Source organism: Bufo gargarizans, chromosome 10, assembly GCF_014858855.1.
Source record: "Bufo gargarizans isolate SCDJY-AF-19 chromosome 10, ASM1485885v1, whole genome shotgun sequence".
NCBI lineage: Eukaryota > Metazoa > Chordata > Amphibia > Anura > Bufonidae > Bufo > Bufo gargarizans.
In genome coordinates this window covers 45332446-45354822 of record NC_058089.1, presented here as the reverse complement: position 1 = coordinate 45354822, position 22377 = coordinate 45332446, and the positions used below count along the sequence as shown (strand labels likewise).

The 22377-nt window shown below is 42.7% G+C and overlaps 2 protein-coding genes across 7 annotated transcripts in view; one reads left to right on the top strand and one right to left on the bottom strand.

Annotated features, from left to right (window-relative positions):
- Window positions 1-14521, top strand: part of ZBTB3 (zinc finger and BTB domain containing 3) — a 33488-nt gene extending 18967 nt beyond the window's left edge. For 2 of the 6 annotated variants that reach the window (XM_044269599.1, XM_044269600.1), the window contains exons 3-4: window positions 2054-2164; window positions 2482-7020. In XM_044269599.1, the coding sequence (XP_044125534.1) occupies window positions 2137-2164; window positions 2482-4592 (2139 nt within the window). In that variant the 5' untranslated portion in view covers window positions 2054-2136 and the 3' untranslated portion in view covers window positions 4593-7020. Of the gene's footprint in view, window positions 1-2053; window positions 2165-2481; window positions 7021-13967 lie in introns of those variants that run through there. The other 4 variants (XM_044269601.1, XM_044269602.1, XR_006386898.1 and 1 more) reach the window with 3 other exon arrangements.
- LOC122920248 (microtubule-associated proteins 1A/1B light chain 3C-like) lies at window positions 7224-22055 on the bottom strand. Its single transcript, XM_044269606.1, has 4 exons — window positions 21976-22055; window positions 18040-18095; window positions 13192-13298; window positions 7224-7867 (listed from the first exon to the last, which is right to left on the bottom strand). Exons 1-4 carry the CDS (start codon window positions 22043-22045, stop codon window positions 7708-7710), a joined length of 393 nt encoding a protein of 130 aa, XP_044125541.1. The 5' UTR covers window positions 22046-22055; the 3' UTR covers window positions 7224-7707.
- Window positions 22056-22377: the final 322 nt, after the last annotated feature.

Sequence of the window (22377 nt, the reverse complement as noted above, 5' to 3'; positions counted from 1 at the left end):
TCATTACTTTAAGAAATGAAGGTCAGTCAGTCCAAAAAATTGGGAAAACTTTGAAAGTGTCCCCAAGTGCAGTCGCAAAAACCATCAAGCGCTACAAAGAAACTGGCTCACATGCGGACCGCCCCAGGAAATGAAGACCAAGAGTCACCTCTACTGCGGAGGATAAGTTCATAAGAGTCACCTGCCACAGAAATCGCAGGTTAGCAGCAGCTCAGATTAGAGACCAGGTCAATGCCACACAGAGTTCTAGCAGCAGACACATCTCTAGAACAACTGTTAAGAGGAGACTGTGTGAATCAGGCCTTCATGGTAGAATATCTGCTAGGAAACCACTTCTAAGGACAGGCAACAAGCAGAAGAGACTTGTTTGGGCTAAAGAACACAAGGAATGGACATTAGACCAGTGGAAATCTGTGCTTTGGTCTGATGAGTCCAAATTTGAGATCTTTGGTTCCAACCACCGTGTCTTTGTGCGACGCAGAAAAGGTGAACGGATGGACTCTACATGCCAAGTTCCCACCGTGAAGCATGGAGGAGGAGGTGTGATGGTGTGGGGGTGCTTTGCTGGTGACACTGTTGGGGATTTATTCAAAATTTAAGGCATACTGAACCAGCATGGCTACCACAACATCTTGCAGTGGCATGCTATTCCATCCGGTTTGCGTTTAGTTGGACCATCCTTTATTTTTCAACAGGACAATGACCCCAAACACACCTCGAGGCTGTGTAAGGGCTATTTGACCATGAAGGAGAGTGATGGGGTGCTGCGCCAGATGACCTGGCCTCCACAGTCACCGGGCCTGAACCCAATAGAGATGGTTTGGGGTGAGCTGGACCGCAGAGTGAAGGCAAAAGGGCCAACAAGTGCTAAGCATCTCTGGGAACTCCTTCAAGACTGTTGGAAGACCATTTCAGGTGACTACCTCTTGAAGCTCATCAAGAGAATGCCAAGAGTGTGCAAAGCAATAATCAAAGCAAAAGGTGGCTACTTTGAAGAACCTAGAATATGACATATTTTCAGTTGTTTCACACTTTTTTGTTATGTATATAATTCCACATGTGTTAATTCATAGTTTTGATGCCTTCAGTGTGAATCTACAATTTTCATAGTCATGAAAATAAAGAAAACTCTTTGAATGAGAAGGTGTGTCCAAACTTTTGGTCTGTACTGTATATGCTGACTCGTATTTAACATGATTTTGAATGTGATTGCTTAATTCTGAACACAGCTACATCCCCAGTTATAAGAGCGTGTGCACACTTATGCAACCACATTATTTTATTTATTATTTTATATATAAAAGATTTCAGTTTGTTTTTCAATTGAGTGGTACAGTTTATAGGTCACATTAAAGGTTGAAAAAGATCTTTTTTACAGCACAAAAAACTGATATTTTAACAGGGGTGTGTAGACTTTTTATATCCACTGTATAACTATATTTACCACATGGAATCTCATTTACCATGTGAAAGCCCAAACACTGTGTCCAAGTCAGCTTGTAGTTTATGGACATCTTGCATAGACTGCACAGTACTACACAGCTTAGTGTAATCTGGAAAAATAGAAATGGTGCTATTAATCCCGTCCTTTATATCATTAATACATAAATTAAATAATAGAGGACCCAGCACTGAACCTTGGGGTAAACCACTTATAACCATTCTGAATAGAAATCATTGTCCACATCTCTCTGGACACGGTCCTTCATTCCCAGTTGTGCCCACTTTTTTAGACCTGGCGTGAGTGGGGAAAAGGTGCAGATTGCAGCGCAAAGGATCTTTGTGCCGCAATCTGCGCCAGAAATACGCCTAATAGGCATATTTCTGGTTAGTAATTGGCCCCTTAGTTCTTTAAAATGATTCTTAAGGATCTTCCACGTACCATGTTTTCTGTCGTTGGTTCCAACATGGACCCTGAGTTATCATCAGCCTTGGATAACCACTTTAAGGACTGTGATCAGCGTATTACCTTTAAAGAATTAATTAAATCTCAGACAACAACTAGAATGTGTTATAATTTAAAAAAAATACATATGCTCGCCCTTTATTCCAGTGCCGTTCTCGGCAGCAGTCCACCGATACTCTGGCCGCTGTTTTGTTTTCAAGCCGCTTCCGTGATGTGTCTGGACATGGCTCATGACAATTGCAGCCAGGCAGTCTACAGGTGAGGACAGCGTTGGTTGTAGAGGTGCTGAATCCTGGCACGCCACTGTACAGAATAAGCTGCCATGTACATGAGGAATAACACTATTTCTGATCATTATATGACTTGTATCTGCCATTTTTAGCATTTTTTCCCTCTGCAGTCTGTCTGTAATTCTCAAATACTCTTTGTAGAGCAACCCCAGAAGCAGGAGCAGTAATGGAGGACATTACACAGTATATATATTTTATCATAGTTCAGTAATCTCTTCTATACACTGAAGTTGTGAACAAGGTTCGTTGGTGTTAATTACTTATTTTGTGTTTGTTTTTTCCTAGCCATGGAGTTTCCTGATCACAGTCGTCGTATACTGCACAGCCTTAGAAACCAACAGTCCCAGGGTTTCCTTTGTGATTGTCAAGTGTCAGTTGGTACTGCTCGTTTCCTGGCCCACCGTTCAGTCCTCGCATCATGCAGCCCATTTTTCCACATGTCATGCAGGGAGCGACCAGACATTCAAGAACTCACACTCAACAACCAGATTGTCACAGCGCCAGCATTTTCTTTACTCCTCAGCTTTATGTATTGTGGAAAACTTAGTTTTCAGGAGGCACCTACTGAGGATGTATTGGCAGCTGCTAGCTATTTGCATATGGATGAAATTGTGAGGGTGTGCAAGAAAAGGTTGCAGGGTCGAGCACCTGCTGAAGCAGATAGCACACGACGAGAGGAGGAAAGTGGAACAAGCTGCTTAGGTTTAGAAGATAATAATGGAGACCATAGACATGAGGACTTAGAGGGTGGCCACACAGCTGAAAAGAGTTTGCATTACCAAGGGCAAGAAACGGCAGGAAATAGGCAGCGAGCTTCGGGGAGTGCCATGTACAATTTGCAGGAAGTAGCAGGAAGCAGCAGATATCAGAGGCAAGATACAGCAGGAAATAGTCAGAAGTTATTAACAACTATAAAATGTCAGGGTCCTGAAGCATCAGGAAGAGTAGCGGGTATATCCAGATTTGAGATGCAGGGCATGGCAGAAAGTGGACAGGGTATAACAGGCAGTTCCAGGTTTGAGCTGCACCAAGGAGCAGGCAGTAGTGAAGCAGTCACTGGAAGCGTCAAGTGTCAGTTGCAACAAATAACAGTGAACAAGCAGGAGGTGGATGGGACATCTAGGTTTGAGATCCAGGACATGGCAAACAGTGAACAGATGGAGGAAGCTGGAAGATGCTCAGTCCAGGAAGCGGTTGAAAGTACAGCCATGCCATCTAATCCAAGATTCTCCTCACAGAATCAAGATACAGGGTCAGTTGGGCATACAGGGCTTTCTAGAAACTCCCCAAAGAGGCAAGAGCCAGCTGGAAGCACACAGGGTAATGGAAGCTCTAGATATTCACATCTGGCACAGGATACTGTTGGTTTGGGTACTGAGTCTTTACCTCCGCCTAGGTACTCTTTGCAGTCACAGGATGAGGCTGGTTCTACATTGCCAGTTGTAGGAAACTCCCGATTCTCTGTGCAGACTCAGGATCCCACTGGAAGCATTTTGGCAATGCAAGGTACAGTCAGATATTCACTTCAGAGTCCAGATTTGGCAGGCAACAGCCTAGCACAGTCAGTCACTTCTAGATTTTCCTTACAAGAACCTACAGGGAGCATACAGGGAGTGCCAATGCGTGTCAGATATAATCTGCCAATTCAGGAGCCCACAGCTAGCACAGCTGTACCTCCTGGCCCATCACGATGCTTTCTTCAAAGTCCAGAGTCTGCAACAAATGCACTGGCACTGCCAGGAACATCAAGATACCCTTTGCATAGTCCAGAGTCCCCTGCTGCCAAGAAAGAAGAAAGAGAATGCACCAAATCGGAGTTGACAGTTACTACCACCACTCAGCCAGGCATGGAAACAGCAGCTGCACCTAGCCCATGTAGCTCCACTGTAAGTGAGGGCCAGCCAGCTCCTGGTGTTGCCGTAAAGATAGAAGCCATTGTTATATCTGACGAAGAGTGTGAGAGGGCAGTTGGAACGTTTAAAAGACATGGATATGATGAAGACGAGGAAGGAGAAGATGATTCTGGGTATGTGCCTTACCATATGATTGCTGTGCCAAGTGGGCACCACCCAAGCTATGGAGGCATATTGCCTCCTTCCATGCACCCAGAGGGTATGTATTTACAGGATTTTGAAGGACATCCTGGATTTCCACTTTTCCCTGAAGATGTGCCCACCTGTAAAACATGTGGAAAAACTTTCTCTTGTTCATATACCCTTCGTCGCCATGCTACAGTTCACACACGGGAGCGCCCCTATGAGTGCCGATATTGTTTGCGCAGTTATACACAGAGTGGAGACTTGTATAGACATATCCGCAAGGCACATAGTCAACAGGAACCAGGCATCAAAAAAGCCAAGGGGGACCTGGAGCCTACACCCCCGAACTTGCCTTAAAATGTTGGATGGTTACTTTACATCATTGAGCTAATGTAATTAACTTTTCAGTAACTTTTGACTTTCGAGAGTTCGAAATTAGTTGGGAGAGCTGTGTCCATTATGGACCAAGCCAAGTTCATATTCCCTTTTTATCCCTAAGGCTTTCTCAATTGGTTTTATTTATTGACGGTAATATTGTGTTTTTTTTCTTGTATCTAGAATTGATCAGAGCTTGGAACTTGCTAAATAACAAAAGTAAGATAGCTATAAAAAAAAGTGGTGCACTTCAGAGTACTGGCTTTTTAAGGTACTAACGTGCTTTGAGAAGCTGGCAACATTGGAAAAATGTTGTGCACTTCTCTGTACTCTGATATTCTGGTATATCAGTGGTGTCTTCACAAGAGTCATTAAACAGTGTCTCCTGATGAGTGTTGGTGTGTGTGAAATTGCTCCAGGAAATCAAATGCACAATTCAGGGCAAATAAATACAATCTGCATAGTAGACCAGGTGGTATTAGCAATACTCTGATGACTCTCTTACTGTTTTACTGGACCTTGTTATTTGCAGTTAGGTCATTCTAGTGTTTTAGAAATTTGAAAAGCCAAAGCTTATGGTCTCATTGTACCCAAGTACAGCACATGTCTGTACAGTGTTTGTATAAAATATACAAAAAGCAGAAGTGATGACCCGGGATATAATTGTAAAGCAAACATGTTTTTAATACTAAAAATGCTAATTCCAGAATCGAAATGAATGTATCACAGAAGTAATATATTTACATTATGTTTAAACGTGCATATTATGTTAAAGAAAAAAAATCCTATCGTATTGTCTGCCGGGCAGTTTCTGTAGTACAGATAAGAGCAGGCAGTAGTGATGTATTTTTACCCTTTTTTTGGGTGGTGTTTTATAGTCACACAGCTTTTTACTTCTCAGACCTTTTTTTTTTCTTTCTATAGAACAGTCTGAAAAAAACGAGCCTGAAAAAAATACGAGCATGCTGCAATTTGACAGAAAATGCAAAGGACAATAGACAGACAAATACCAGGAAACTATCTAAAAGAGTTTTCCCCTCTTTAGATATTGGTGACCTATTCTCCAGATAGGTCATCAGTATGAGATTGGTGGGGGGTCCAACACCTGGCATCCCTACTGATCAGGCATACTGCAGCTCAGCTCCCATGGAAGTTATTTAGGAGTTACTTTCATGCCCAGATCTTCTAAGATGTACACCGCATTGAAGTAGCCATGGCCTATATGGCACTGGAGTCCCTGTGGGGCTTTATTAGGTACTACATCTATTCTGCGTGTGCAGTTGTGTGGTGCCTCTTCTCCCTAGTATAAATACTTCTCACAGTGAATTCCCCTGTGATACAAAATGTTCCCACATATTCTCAAATAGAGAAAAAAAACTTGTGTGTCTCCGCATCAAATCGTAGGTGCCTTATGGTCATATAGTAAGATTTACAATATGTATTATCTCTAAGACAGGAGCCTCCTATAGAGAGGCTGTTAGAAGAATGGGGGCAGCCATGCGTCCCTGAATAAAACAAATTTGTTTTAAGCCTATGTTACAAAAGAAGCTGTTTTTACTTAGAATTTGGTCCCTTGGATCTGAACACAAAAGTATGCACAACCGAATTTAAATCAGCATATTAGGGTGATAGCTTGTTCCACTATTTACTCGCAAGTGCATATCTGTTTCTTCCCTCTGCTCGTAGTATGAGAACAATGTAATAAAAGGGAGGCCAAAGAGCAAATGCCCCCTAAATATGACCATCTAGGTCAGGCATGCTCAACCTGCAGCCCTCCAGCTGTTTTAAAACTACAACTCCCAGCATGCCTGAACAGCTATCAGCCTACAGCAGGGCATTGTGGGAGTTGTAGTTTTACAACAGCTGGAGGGCTGCAGGTTGAGCATGCCTGATCTAGGTCACAGTTTTCTCAGTCTACTGTGATATCTATAGCAATATAACGTATATTTCTTTAAAGGGTTTCTCCGGTCCCATAATTCAGTTTTTCTAATCTGTCCAGAGTACCCCAAACACTGCACATTTTGCCCCATATACCTGTTTTTCATGTCGGCACTTTCCTTCCCCTGTTCTCAGCATGGAGGCCGGGTGTTTACATACAGGACTTCCTATTTCCATTAGCTTTGTCCTGAAATGTTTCTTAGGGCCTGCTACACTTTTCCTTCTGCAGTAGTGGCACCCAACCCCGCAGAGTGCTAATAGAACAGGGAGTAAGCCAAGTGCACATTCTGGAGGAAACGAAAGCTCCCACATTAAGACCGTTATATGGGGCAGTGTTTAAGGTACTCTGGGCAGTACCAGAACCCGTTAACACGTGCTGTAATAAATCCTGAAGAGGCCCATGTTTTCTCTTCATGTTCGATAAGGGTCCATTCACACGTCCGCAACGTGTTTCGCAGACCCGCGGAGCCGCAAAACACGGACAACGGTAATGTGCGTTCCACATGGTGCGGACCGCACATTGCTGGCACTATAGAATATGCCTATTCTTGCGGACAAGAATAGGACATGTTCTATTTTTTTCGGGAACGGAATTGCGGACCCGGAAGTGCGGGTCCGCAATTCCGTGTCCGTGTGCTGCCCCATAGCAATGAATGGGTCCGCAATGCCGTTCCGCAAAATGCAGAACGAAATTGCGGACGTGTGAATGGACCCTTACATTGAATGTCCAAACTGTGGGAGGACAGTTCGCACTGTTTCTAGTTTCATGTAAAGAGGTCACTGCAGCCGTTCTCTTTTGTGTAAATGACTACTACGGTGGTCCGTGTAGTTCACACCTTCCTACAATGATATCCAGCCAGGAGCATCGTCAGGTTGTCCAGTATTACAATATTGCACATATTGTTGATAAATCTCATCTTGCTTCCTATAGCAGTAAGCACTTATTGATAGTCACTAGTGAAACATGCATCTTCATTGCAAATGTATGTAGTATCTGACTACTAACGTCTCTAAGGATTGTTATACCTTTCCTTTAAATACCACTGCTCCTTGTCACTGTCCTTACAGAGGTAGTGAGATCATGCAGATCTTCTCAGCCAGAACGGTGAGTGATCACAACTTTTACAGTGTACTGCTCAATGAGTGCTTGAAGAGGTCTTCAGCCAAATACTTCATGTGACCTATAAGTCACATATAGAAAGCCATCCTGGTCCCGATGTTCTGCGTAAACTTCCAGCATGGTCATTGATAAACTTGCCATTTGGCGTCCATTGACAATTATGCAGAGTGAATGCGATGGAGGCAAGGAGAGTCTGCACCTGTGTAGACAGTAAGGGCCATTAGAACAAATGCAGTTATTCCTCAGACAGGGTATTGTTACATGGGAAACCAGCTATTTCTAATGACAAATGAAAGGTCTGGGTTATGTACAGAAAAATAAGTGTAACTGTATCATCAGAGGCATACACATCTCACAGGGCCCATAGCAAAACGTATCATGGTCTGGTACGTCCAGCCAAGTGGAGTCCCAAAACTTTGCTTCACTTTCTGTCACCTCTGTACAGCAGGACCGTTACCTCCTGGGTCAGGTTTGAGTGGAGGGTCTTCAGACAAGAGATGGACTGTCCAAAGAGGTCGCCCCTTTCGGGGCTGGTGCTCTGCTTGGCTGGACATGCAGTTCAGACTAGGCCAAATAGGGCAATTTAGGGACAGATACCGTGTCTTGCTGCCTACTCAATGGGACCCAGATTGTGACGACCTGCTGCATCCCTCTGCATATTGGCGTATCCCATACCACTGTGTGTCAACATGAATGGTAAGACCACTCCAATTTCTATAGAGCATGGTTGCGTCAACAGCACCACCTTATTTGCTGCTTTTTGTTATCGTTTTGAGCAATATTTTAATATCCTTTTTTATAAACAAGGACATTAACCCCTTAAGCCACCATGACGTACCGTTACATCATGCACTGCACTGCATTAAGCCTCCATGGCGTACAGGGTATTCATTGCTGCAAACTGTCACCATGTCTATGCTGAGATTGCAGCTGTTATATACAGCCAAGGACCAATGAGGGCGGTCCTGAGCTGATGTTCGTTCTGATTGGCTACTCTGTACAGACTAGCCAATAAGAGGATTGAATTGCCGCCAAATGGTTCTGATCACAAACTGTGGGGATCGGAACCTTGTGAAATGCATGAATGACAGCCCCCCTCTGCAGGTCTCATCAGTGTCCCCCCCCCCCCCCCATCCTTTCCAGATGGCCGGTGGCATGTAGTGCTCAAATGACAAAAAGTTAAAAAAATCTTTTTCGTATATACACAAATGTATAATTGATAAAAAATGAAAAAATACACTACACATGTTTGGTATCGCCGCGTCTGTAGCGACCTGATGTATATAAAAAGCCACTTAAGAAAAACTATAATGGAATTGCAATTTTGCTTACCCCCCTCCCAAAAATTGTATAAAAAGTGATCAAAAAAGTCATATGTACCCCCAAAATAGTACCAGTCACCTCATCCCGTAATAAATGAGCCCCTACATACGACAATCGCCCAAAAAATGTTATTCCAAAATGAAACACAAAAACATGATTTTTATTATGTGAAAAAATAAAATTTGACACATTAGGTCCTTAACAACCTGCTCTAAAAATATCACATGATCTACCCCCAAGGTGAATGCTGTACAAAATAAAAACTTGTCGCCTTACATAAAAAAAGTGTAATACCAAGAGATCAAAAAGTCTAATATAGACCAGAATAGTACCAATCAAACCGTCACCTCATCCCGCAAAAAATCATCCCCCCTACATGAGATAATCACCCAAAAAAGAATATGGCTTTCAGAAAATGGAGACACAGAAACATGATTTCTATTTAATTTTTTGCAAAAAAAATTCTTTTATTGTGTAAAACCAAAATAAAAAATTATAGACATATTAGGTATTCCCACATCCGTAACAACCAGCTCTATAAATATATCACATGATCTAACCTGTCAGGTGAACATTGTAAAACAAACTCAAATTAAAACTGCTAGAACAGACATTTTTTGGTTACCTTGCCTCACAAAAAGCGTAATATTGAGCTTTGAAAAATCATATGTATCCCAAAGTAGTCCTGTCACCTTATCCCGTGGTTTGCAAAATGGAGTCACTTTTTGGGAGTTTCTACTGTAGGGGTGCATCAGGGGCATTCAAATGGGACATGGTGTCTAGAAACTATTCCAGCAAAATCTGCCTTCTAAAAACCAAATGGCGCTCCGTTCCTTCTGAGCCCTGATGTGCGCCCTTACAACCCCATATGAGATGTTTCTGTAAACTGCAGAATCAGGGTAATAGATATTGAGTTTTGTTTGGCCGTTAACCCTTGCTTTGTTACAGGAAATAAAGGATTAATACGGAAAATCTGGCAAAAAAGTGAAATCTTGACATTTTCCTTTAATTCTTGTGGAACACCTAAAGGGTTAACAAAGTTTGTATAATCACTTTTGAATACCTTGAGGGATGTAGTTTCTAAAATGGGGTCATATATGTGGGATTTCTACTATGTAAGCCCCAAAAGTGACTTCAGAACTGAACTGGTCCTTGGATTTTGGATATTTTCTTAAGCATCTTAAGAATTACTTCTACAATTTTAGACCTTCTAATGTCTTTAAAAAATAAATTTACAAAATGATGCCAACATAAAGTAGACATATGGTAACAATAAAGTAATAACTTTTTGTGAGGTACCACTATCTGCTTTAGGGCTCATGCACACGACCGTATGTATTTTGCAATCCACAAAAAATATGGATGACGTCCATGTGCATTCCGTATTTTGAGGAATGGAACAGCTGGCCCCTAATAGAACAGTACTAAAACTTGTCTGTAATGTGGACATGTTCTATAACTTTGCGGAATGGACATACGAAAACTGAATGGACACGGAGTAACTTCCCTTTTTGTTGCGGACGCATTGAAATGAATGGTTCCGCATACGGTCTGCAAAAAAACTGAACGGACACAGAAAGAAAATACATTTGTGTGCATGAGCCCTTAAAAGCAGTGACATTTAAATTTTGAAAATTGCTAATTTTTTTCAGCAAATTTAGGATTTCTCTTTTTTTGAAATAAAGGTGATTTTATAATGACTCAAATTTACCACTATCATTGACTACAATGTGTCACACAAAAAATCTCAGACTGGCTTAGATAAGTAAGTGTTCCAAAGTTATTACCACATACATTGACACATCATAATTCCAAAATTTGTCCTGGTCCTTAAAAGGGTTCTGCACTTTGTTTAAACTGATGAGCTATCCTCTGGATAGATCATCAGCATCTGATCAGCGGGGATCCGACACCTGGGACCCCCGCCGATCAGCTGTTTGAGAAGGCAGCGGAGCTCCAGCAGCGCCGTGTCCTTCTCACTGTTTACCGCTGGCCCAGTGACGTCACGACTAGTATCAGTGGCCTGGGCGCGGCTAAGCTCCATTCAAGTGAACAGGGCTTAGACGCGCCCAGGCAAGTTGATACTAGCCGTGATGTCACTGCGGTAAACAGTGAGAAGGCCGCGGCGCTGCTAGAGTGCCGCTGCCTTCTCAAACAACTGATCGGTGGGGGTCCCTTTTAAGGTGAGAAATGGCTCTGTACTGAAGGAGTTAAAAGTTAAAGGGGTTGTCTGGGTTCAGAGCTGAACCCAGACATAAGCTCCCCTTCACTCGCGTACCATGTCTGAGAGGAGCATCAGAGCATTTCTTGCTCCAATGCTCCCCCTTGCCCTGCGGTGCATCGCCCTGTGCTACCAGTGACGTAGCGGGCTCCACATGGGTATGCTAGGCGGACAGTGCAGGACAAGGGGGAACATAGAAGTTAGAAATGCTCCGATGCGCCTCTCATACATGATACATGGGTGAAGGGGAGCTTATGTCTGGGTTCAGCTCTGAATCCGGACAACCCTTCAAATTTTAGTATGATTACCCTGGGGTTGCTGGCCCCCTTTTGATTTTTCTAAATCATTTGAGGGCTTCAGAGTGGGACTATGAGCATATTCACACTGTCCTCATGGTTTCATTCAAGCTTTGCTGATTATACAAAGAAACTGATCTGATGGTCAATGAGATTCCTTAGTATCATGGATCTTTTCATAACAGAATCCATGATGCCAGGGTGATCAGAAAACAGCAGTGTTAGACCCTATCAGGGAAAGTCCAGTTCAAAAAAGCTCGTAGTTGGGTCACAGTGACCGGCTGTAGCCCAAATCTCACCAGTGGGGGAAATACACCACAGTACTCCTATAACGTTTAGCGTGCAGCACACATCACGCACTTGGAAATCCCTACAGCTTCCGCACATTGTAGTAACCTGCATAGCACAGGGACTATTACTCACAGCATTCTGCTCGCTGAAAGCATCCCCATCACCATGGTAACAATATGGCACGCTGTGTAGCACAGGCGCTGTGACTTGCCGTGTCCCAGTCACCTTGGCTACAATGTGTACTGCATCCACTAATTACTAGCACTCTGTTGCAGGGATTCGAAGGGACAATCTGTGAGTCAGCAGACATGGAAATACATCTTACAGCCCTCGGATCCCCAGGACCAGGAATAATTAACAAGCCAGTCACAATAATACGGTCAAGGCATGATTATTTGTCCTATAATGGTGACATTCTCCCATCAAAATCACCACTGGTCTGCTAGGGGTTAATTTTTTGCACACAGCCAAGTGTCGGGTGTGATGTCGATGGATTGTCGCTGTTATGGAACAGATATATCTGACCTATCGGTTATGCTTGGACCAGTATTATAAGTACTAATAAGGTGATTGTTCCCAGTTCTCTGCATCCAAGGGCTGTAAGGTGCGGCTGAATGTCTGCCGGCTCACTGTTTGTCGGTTTTAATGCATGGTCATAATGGTGTTTGATGGTTAACATATTAGGTCAGCTATGTAAGGTTACAGGTAAGAACATTACACAGCTATTGGGAGCAAGCTGGTAAAAAAAAAACGGGGTGTAAAGCTTCTTAAGGGGCATCTGTCAGCAGATCTGTACCTATGACACTGGCTGGCCTGTTACATGTGCGCTTGGCATCTGAAGACATCTGTCTTGGCCTCATGTTCATATGTGTCCGCATTGCTGAGAAAAATTATATTTTAATATATGCAAATGAACCTCTAGGAGCAATGGGGGTGTTGCCGTTACACCTAAAGACTGCTCTCTCTGAAATTGCTGCACTCTCTCCACTATGATTGACAGGGCCAGTCGTGTGGAAGTTTTCACTGCCTGGTCCTGTCAATCAAAGTGCAGAGGGTGTGGCAGTTCCAGAGAGAGCAGAGCCTCTAGGTGTAATGGCAACGCCCCCACTGCTCCTAGAGGCTCATTTGCATATATTAAAACATCATTTTTCTCAGCAATGCGGGCACATATGAACATGGGACCAACACAGAGGCCTTCATCCGCCACGTGCACATGTAACAGGTCAGACAGTGTCATAGGTACAAAGCTGCTGACAGATTCCCTTTAACATTCTCTATCAATGGTACAGACTCTGAGACACTGGGAAACGTATGGCTAGTTCTCTCTATAGGTATATGACGCCTCAGCCTGTTTTAGTTTCAGTTTATCTCTACTTTCTAAGTTCTTCTTACCTTATCATACTGACAAATTGCCCCATTGTGACTTCTGGAGGTACAAGAAATTTAATCTTCTGAAGTGGAGGTAGCAGTTTTTCCCGATGACTTCTCTCTACTATAACCTGCACACATAAAAAGGTTAAATAAATATGCTTTTCTATATACTATATTATGAAATGCGTATAACACTGTACTTCAGATACAAAATGTGTAGATTTCCATTGTACGGTATCAGTTCATCATGGTTTCGGAGATCTCTGTTTGCTGTAATTGTAATAAAATCTTATATTTTCCCCTAGAGTCATGTGATGGACACACAGGTTTATCGGTTGTTCCAACAGGAACATGCTACACTGTGCTCATTACATGACCTGGAAGGATTTTCAGCTTCTGGAAGTAAACAAATGGGGGTTCCATTACAATGACAGCAAGCAGAGGGATTGACACACAAAATACATTAGAAAATTGCATAACATTCCATTATAAAATCACTGCCTAATGGGACAGCAATAGAAAATATTATTATTATTATCTATTACCGTCCTATTAGGCAGTGATTTCATTTAGGTATAGAGTCGGAAACATCTGTACCTGTACTATTCTGTGATAACATTCCATTATTCCTGTAAATTGACTAAAGGAGATGTCTGGCTTATTTCTTAATCACCACCAAAGCCATAAATGTGTTAACTGTAAATTATCAAATATCCAACAATTAATTATTTAGGGGGTCTGTATTTATTCCTGTGTCTGTAGGTACTCTAATGGCTGAATTTATTTGTGTTTTATAGAGGCTGGTGATGGATGCAGAAACGAGGGGCCAAGGATGTCTTGGCAGAAAGATCTGGAGTTGTCAGGAGAAGTTATCATGGTGGTATGAGCCAAATGCAGAAGAAAAGGAAAGAGAATGTCTACAATCAGAGGAGACTTCACCTGTGAGTCACTGGATTTATAGAGGAGCTCTCTTGACATGTTTATTATAGTAAATCCTATTTTGCAAAAAGTCTTTGTGTAGCCGAGGTTTAGAGCTCAGCTGTCTTCAGAAATCCAGCAGAGGACAAATGGAGCAGCAACGCACATGCTTGACTGCCACTCTATTCATGCAGGGGACTCGAGACTCTTGTGATCTGTGGTGTTCCCAGCAACCAAACCCCTGCTCATTAAAGGTTTATCAGCTATCCTAGAAGGTAAATTAATATATTGGTTAAATAAATAAAAAAACTTTAACCCTTTCACTACCGAGCCACTTTCCATCTTAAATTCCAGGCCGATTTTTGAAAATCTGACATGCGCTACTTTATGTGGTAATAACTTTGGAATACTTTTACGTATCCAAGCCATTCTGAGATTGTTTTCTTGTGACAGATTATACTTCATGACATTTATTTATAAAATAATCAAAAATTTACCCCAAAAATTGGAAAAATTCACAATTTTCTAAATTTGAATTTCTCCATTTTTAAGACAGATACCTCATAAAATTGTTTTTACTTAACATTCCCCATATGTCTGTTTTATGGTGGCATAATTTTGTAAATGTCATTTATTTTTTTAGGACGTTAGAAAGCTTTGAAGCTTAGAAGTTTAATTTCTTCCAATAAAATGTTGCTTTTGCCCCAAATTTTTCATTTTCACAAGGGGTAACAGGAGAAAAAGCACCCCATAATTTGTTACCCATTTTCTCTTGAATACGTCAACACCCTATATGTGGTGTTGCTCCGTGCGCAGGCGCAGTGTCTCCCGGAGCCTAGCTGTTGGTGGCCGCTTCTCCCGCAGCGCTCCCTGTATTTTTACCTTACCCGTGGTAGTGCGCTGGTATTTAAGCCACAGTAACCAGCGCCGTAGGCTTAAATACCAGCGCACTACCACTGGTAAGGTAAAATTACAGGGAGCGCTGCGGGAGAAGCGGTCGCCAACAGCTGGCACTGAATGGGTTAAACTCGGGTTTTCTATTGCTGTTTCCTGCATGTGCAATGTAGAAAGTATGTAAAATAAAGTACAATGCACCACTATATACTAAGTTGGACTCCTCATAGTCTGGTAAGACACATACCTCCTGATCCTTTTATTATTATTATTTTATTTTTAATGTAAAAAATCGGATAACCAGACATCATATTGTACATGACAAACTCTTTCTAACAGAACCAGCCCTGTACCTCACATGGGTCCAGAGATCTCCCCATTCATTGCTCTGCTAGGTTTATATAAAGCTTGCAGCTCAAGGTGAGTGTCTGTTCTGCTGCAGCTCAGGGGGCGTGTCCATGCTCCACCTATCACAGCTCAGGGGGCGTGTCCATGCTCCACCTATCACAGCTCAGGAGGTAGGTGAAGGGTAAAACTGAGCATGTGCGGCCATGTCAGCGAGCAGGACAAAGAAATAAGAAAAAAACAAGGAACAGGTGACGCTATATACCGTAGTTATATTTTTTGAATGCCTCAGTACTAAATTAGAAATTACATGCAATTACAAAAATAATTGAGATCTAGGTGCTGGTTTGAAAACTGTAGAATATTTTTTGTGTGACAACTGGTTTGAATGGAATCTGTCGCCAAGCTCATGCTGCCCACACTGGAACCAGTATGTGGTCTTGGTAACACTTTTCCTTTCAAAACTAAATATGAGCAAAGGCCATACATGATTTTCTACTCAGAAAAAAATGAAGTTTGAGTAAAGTTTTTCCAGGTGTGGACATACCCTTTTTTTGCAGCCCCCATCCTTTGTATGACATCTTTCCCTTTTTGTATGGCACCCCACCCCCTCAATGCACCTCCTTGGCCACCAGAGTTTCATATAATGACTGAGAATCTCACTGCCACATACAGTTAAAGTACATGGTGGTCTGTGCCCAGGAGCTTTGCCAACTCTTCCAGGAGTTCCAGGAGGTTTCTTCTTTATCTAGGAGAGTTGGCAAGTTTGGTTTAATAACTGTTGGTTTACAAATGGGTTACTGCAAGGGTGGATGTGGCAAGTAGCCACTCTGGCCAGTGTATTTAGGGCTAGACAGTAAACTGAATTGTTGCCCTGAGCCAGTGGTGTACACATCTTATAGGGCCCCCTAGCAAAACTTAGTATGGGCCCCCTGCACCTAGTTTCCCAGTGTGCATGCCTCAATCACTCCCTGGCAATGCAGAACATGAGTAACGCACACAGATTTCTGATGAATTTCCTTTCCTTTTTTTTTTTTTCAATTAAGTGGAAGCAATTTTAATTAGAAACTGTAATAAAGTAAAGTAAGTTCCCTTTGGTCTCACACACTTTATCTGACTTATGTTGGTAAAAGTGGAATAGGTACTTCAAATATATGGGCACCATATTTCTCAATGTATTTACATTACAAAACTGTCAAAAATACATTGACAAGTCTCCTGCCTCTATTACAAAGCCAGCTGGCTTCATCCACCACTAGGGGGAGCTCGGTGAATAGGAATAAAAACAACTATCATGGAAGCTGTAATAATCTCTTTGCATTGAGCTCCCCCTAGTGGCGGCTGTGTGAAAATGCTGAGTTTTCACATGTGGAAGAGAAGAACAAGTTTCTTGGCCCCCCCCCCCCTCCCCCCAGGCCCCATAGCAATCCCGCGGATTGCCTCTATAGCAGGTGCTCCACTGCCCTGGGAAAAGGAAAGCCTAGCTACAACTTTGCCTATCCAAATGTTTGTGGAAGAAAATGTTTCTAAAATTTTATAAAAGCCTATTCGTACAATGCAGATATCAAAATTATTGGTGAAAGTTTTACCTTGTTTTTTTAGCAGTTAGTCACTGCTATAAAAAAAAACATAAAAAAATCTAGGCTTTCTGGAAAACTAGGTTTGCAAACAAATGTTCCTAGAACTGTTTTTGAAACAAAAAAACGCTACAGAAATAACTATTTTATTTCATTCTTGTGCAATTTTTACATAATTTTCTGTCATCTTTCCCTTTTAGTGCTACATTTCATTTAAGGGGTTAAAGTTATTTTTTAGTTTTTTTTATGTTTCTAACTAAGCAACTGTTTTTCAAACACTTCATCTTCAGTGGCCTCCTCTCTGACGTTTCGTGCACCAGCCTGAGGAAGCAGGAGGAGCAGGTCTGTGTCTGTGCACTGAACCTCACTGTGGGCTGTGCTGGTTGGTGAGACAAGCCATGCCCCCTGCACTTCCCCTGCAGAGCATTGCACAAGAACAGGCAGGAGGAAGATCCTGTGTGTATCAGCAATGTCATTGTACTCTACAGCTGGAACTTGTAGTCCCACACGTACAACATAAGTATCCGAGCAGTGAGACTGCAGACAGGGCAGCACCTTTATTCACTCCCTTTGCAGAGAAAGGGGAGGGGAAAGGCAGTCTTTGTTGACACCCACAAATATTCATGAGGAAAACCTCAGAGATTGTTGTTACACGCCCCCACAGCTCTGCAACTGCATGTCAACAAAGGGCCAAAACTTTTTTAGCCTATGTACATATTGCTGACCATCAAATTTACAGTGCTTTATTTCTTCTTTTATATAACTTTTTTATTGTTTTGAGTTTTTTTTAAAGCCGAAAAAGAAATGTAGGCCTCATGCATGTGATCATATTTTTATCCTTGGGCTAGCCACATATTTTTATGATATAACACTGGCCCATTCATTAATATGGACCATTCACACAGTGCAAATTATAGAACATGTCCTATTCTGGTCCCATTTTGAAGACAAGAATAGGCATTTCTATTGATAAGTCTGAAAAAAAAAATAATATACATGAAGGGTATCCGTATTTTTTGGACTTGTTGTTTTCAGGCCAAAATATAGACATGGTCTTCTATTTTATGTATATTTAGGTCCTACTCAAGGCTTTGGCTAAAAACAAAAAAGGGAAAAAATAAATATCAACTCTTACCGGTAACTTGCAGGGGTATCTGCTCTTCACTCTATTAACTTCATGAATTCGACTGTCTACAAAAATATAAAATGAATTGTTTAGGTTTGTCATTTATAATCTTACAGTAATTGCACTCCCTAGAACCCTGTACAAATCACGACAGCCTCGTTGGCACCAATACAGACCATAGTATCCTTCATAAAAGCATTCAATTAACATTTCTCTGCAAAACTTAGGCAGAGTTCACATCTCAGTCTTAGAAAGCCGTCTCTAATGCCTGCCAAAAAATGCTGCATGTATCATTAACATTGTGTGTGTTGTTAGAGGTAATGGCAAGGCTGGAAGTGTGTAGAACGGGCAAGGATGCAGGTATAGTAGGGCCCCTAAAATAAAGTTCTGCACCATAAGCATATATTTTTAATGTTTCAATAAAGCAAAGTGTGGATTTCAATGTGATGTACGTAATTAAATATATAATATATAAAGCTGAATGTATGTGTGTATGTCTGCTAAAGGAATCCGCACCATTGCATTTACAATCACACACAGGTACATTAGGTGTCCGGGAAGGTTTTAGACCAGGTCTCAGCTCTCTAGGACGTACCGTTCCTGAGATATTCCCCAAAAATACATTATCCAATAGAAGCTTGGTCACATTACCCTTATCAGCCAATAGAAGCTCACAGGCCCTTAGTCTCCACATACGCATAGTTTTACACCAGGTTTCCATAACAACCCAGCCATTTTTCTTCACTTCTGTAGGTCAGCTTTAAAGGGGCAAGGCGCTGTGGATGGCACTGTTAAGGGAGCGGAGTGCTGTGGAGGTCACAGTTAAGGAGGCAAAAGAGGGACTCAAAAACCCTGCCTCCATGTCCCACTAAGCCATGCCCCCTCCCACTGGGGGATTGAAAAAATGAAGGTAAAAATCAACTTATGTCAGCTGCAGGGTTGAGAGAGAGGGTGACTTTCTCCCTGCAGCTCACACTCAGACAGCACAGTGCTGCTGTCTGAGAGTGAGCTGTTCCAAAGGACATCCCTGTTAAAAGGACAGGGAGTCTGAAAGACAGACTTTCCAGCCTAAAACCGGAACTCTGGCCACTCTAGAGCCAGGCTGCTGTGGAGGTCACAGTTAAAGAGGTTGTCCGAGTTATGAAAAATAAAATATATAGCACTGAAAATCTAATGGGCAGCGATATATAACTAAGCTAAGCAAGTTTTATGCAAAAATATATATATATTTCCTCATTTCCCTGGTTCTTTTCTGGCCCTTTGTTTACATGCAATAAAAACGATCTTTTTACCCCTCCCCCTGCTCTGCTAAGGGAGTGAATACAAGTACTGCCCTGAGTGACATGTCTGCCTGCTGGAAGAATCGGAAGCATGTTGTATGTGTAGGACTACAAGTCCCAGCTGTATAATGACACTGCTAATACACACAGGATCTTCCCCCCTACCTTCTTGTGCAATGCTCTCTAATCTGCCAGCCAGCCTTGTCTCCTCACTGCTGGAGCTACCCAATATGTGCAGCTGAAGGGGTTAAGAATCCTAGGAGAGAGAAGACAGCCGGCAGTGAAGGGGGCGTGGCCAGCACAGTGACTTCTCGTTTACAGGCTTGTAAACTAACTTTATCAGAGCAGGGGGAGAAGCTGACATCACAGGTCACTCAGTGAATTCTGAGAAACCAGCCACTGGAGATAAAGTGAGTTAATTGGAAAGCTGTTACATCTGCCTAGTTAGGAACATAGAACAAAAAAATAACTCGGACAACCCTTTTAAGGGGACGGTCCGCTATGGAGGTCAGTGTTAAGGGGCAGATTTCTGTAAAGGCCACTGTTAAGGGGACGGAGTGTTGTGGAAATCACTGTTAAGGAGATGGGGTACTGTGGAGGTCACTAATAAAGGGACGGCTGCTGTGGAGGTCACTGTTAAGGGAACAGAGAGCGGGGGAGGTCACAGTTAAGGGGACGGTCTGCCATGGAGGTCAGTGTTAAGGGGCGGGGTGTTGTAGAGGTTACTGTTAAGGGGGTGGGGTGTTGTGGAGGTCACATTATAAGGGAATGGAGCTCTGTGGATGTCACTGTTAAGGGATGGGTTATTGTGGAAATCACTGTTAACGAGACTGGGTACTGTGGAGGTCACTAATAAAGGGGCGGCCGCTGTAAAGGTCACTGTTAAAGGGGAGAATGCTTTGGATGTTACTGTTAAGGGGGCATTAGCCTGCTCTGTTAAAGGGGCGGGGTACTGTAGATGTCACTGTTATAGTGGATACTGTCAATATCTTTTAACGACACACACCAACATTAGATGAAATATACCCGTGCGAAGCCGTTTCTATGATTTGTTTAATGTGCCTATACTCATATTTGGTATATGCTTTCTAATCTCCATTATATGGCCATCTAATCAATTAGTACTGACAAGCAGAGGAGTACACAGATCTCCCAGGGCCCCATTGCAAAACTTACTATGCTTACTAAAACTGTTTGCCTGTGGCCACCACTAGGGGGAGCTCAGTACATAGGAATTTATATACTTACCATTGGTCTCTTTGCACTGAGCTCCACCTAGTAGCCACTACATGAAAAAACATTGTTTTGTTGCACAGAGAAGAAGAAAGAGTTCAGCATAAGGGGTCCCCTCCACTGCCCAGGCCCCAAAGCAGTGGTGTGGTCTGCCTACATTTAGGGTATGCCACTGCTGACAAGGTCATTTCCAGTCCTAGTATCATCATATTGTCAGAAAATGACAGACTAATTGTTAAAGGGGTATTTCCAACTGAAAATTCAAGTTTTCATTTTTTTTCATTATGTATATACCCCTTTTCATATGTGCAGCGCCATGCAATGAATTGCGCTTTAATAATAAATAATAATAATCATTGTTACAATGCATAGGCAGTTGCCATTACCTATTGGTTTTGTGCAATAGGCACAATGATTTCGGGTGCATTTATAAGACTATTTATTTTGATGTCCGCAAAACACAGATACGCAAAAAATACGGATGACGTCTGTGTTGCATCTTTATTTTTTGCGGACCTGTTGTAACAATGGCAAAACGGATAATAATAAGACATGTTCCATTTTTTATTTTTTTTGTGCAGAATGGACATACGGATGCGGACAGCACACAGTGTGTATTATGTATACTCCTTAGTGGACTGCAGCCAGTAATCCTTATCGGTTCTGACAATTCAGACTGACATGTATACGTACAGCAGAAGAAAGATTTAGAATTGTCACTGTTGTAGTTCCCCTTTAAATCTGTAAAGACTATCTGGTGTGAAAACGTAAGCAAAGAAAATCATAACCTAACCATAAAGAGATTGAAAATGCCATGCAACCATATACGTAGGAAACTGAAACATCTTGTCTACTTAGTAAAGTATCTTGGCCCACTGTATCCAGCCATGCCCCATGTTAGTTTACCTTAGTAGTTAGTTTACCTCTTAGGCTACTTTCACACTAGCGTTCGGGCGGATCCGTTCTGAACGGATCCGCTCATAATAATGCAGACGGAGGCTCCGTTCAGAACGGATCCGTCTGCATTAAAATGGCAAAAAAAAAGCTAAGTGTGAAAATAGCCTCGGACGGATCCGTCCAGACTTTCAATGTAAAGTCAATGGGGGACGGATCCGCTTGAAGATTGAGCCATATTGTGGCATCTTCAAACGGATCCGTCCCCATTGACTTACATTGTAAGTCTGGACGGATCCGCACGCCTCCGCACGGCCAGGCGGACACCCGAACGCTGCAAGCAGCGTTCAGCTGTCCGCCTGTCCGTGCGGAGGCGAGCGGAGCGGAGGCTGAACGCCGCCAGACTGATGCAGTCTGAGCGGATCCGCTCCATTCAGACTGCATCAGGGCTGGACGGCTGCGTTCGGGTCCGCTCGTGAGCCCCTTCAAACGGAGCTCACGAGCGGACCGACGAACGCTAGTGTGAAAGTAGCCTTACCTAGTCTTTTTCTCTGCTTGAAGGAGGCTGTGTTTAATTCCAGGCTGGTGCTGGTCATCAGAGGTGGCATTGTCCCTGTGTGTGGCCTCGGTCTCTTGTGTGAATCTACCCGTACTATTGCCCACTTTTTATAAGTAGCCAGCAGCTGAAACCAGTTAGATCTGGCAGCTCCCACCCTCCCCTGTTCCAGGAATGCTTGCATTGCCCCCCACATCTCACACCCTGCTGTGGACCTGACCTCAGCTCCTTCACTGGTGTGTGACATGTACTGCAGAAGATTTACAGAACGTTCTGTAGAATACAAAACTGCAGCTCTTACATCTCACCGGAGGGCCTGAAATATCACACTAAACCATGGGGCCCATCATCACAGAGAGGTAGAAAATCTCTTCTATATGGTAC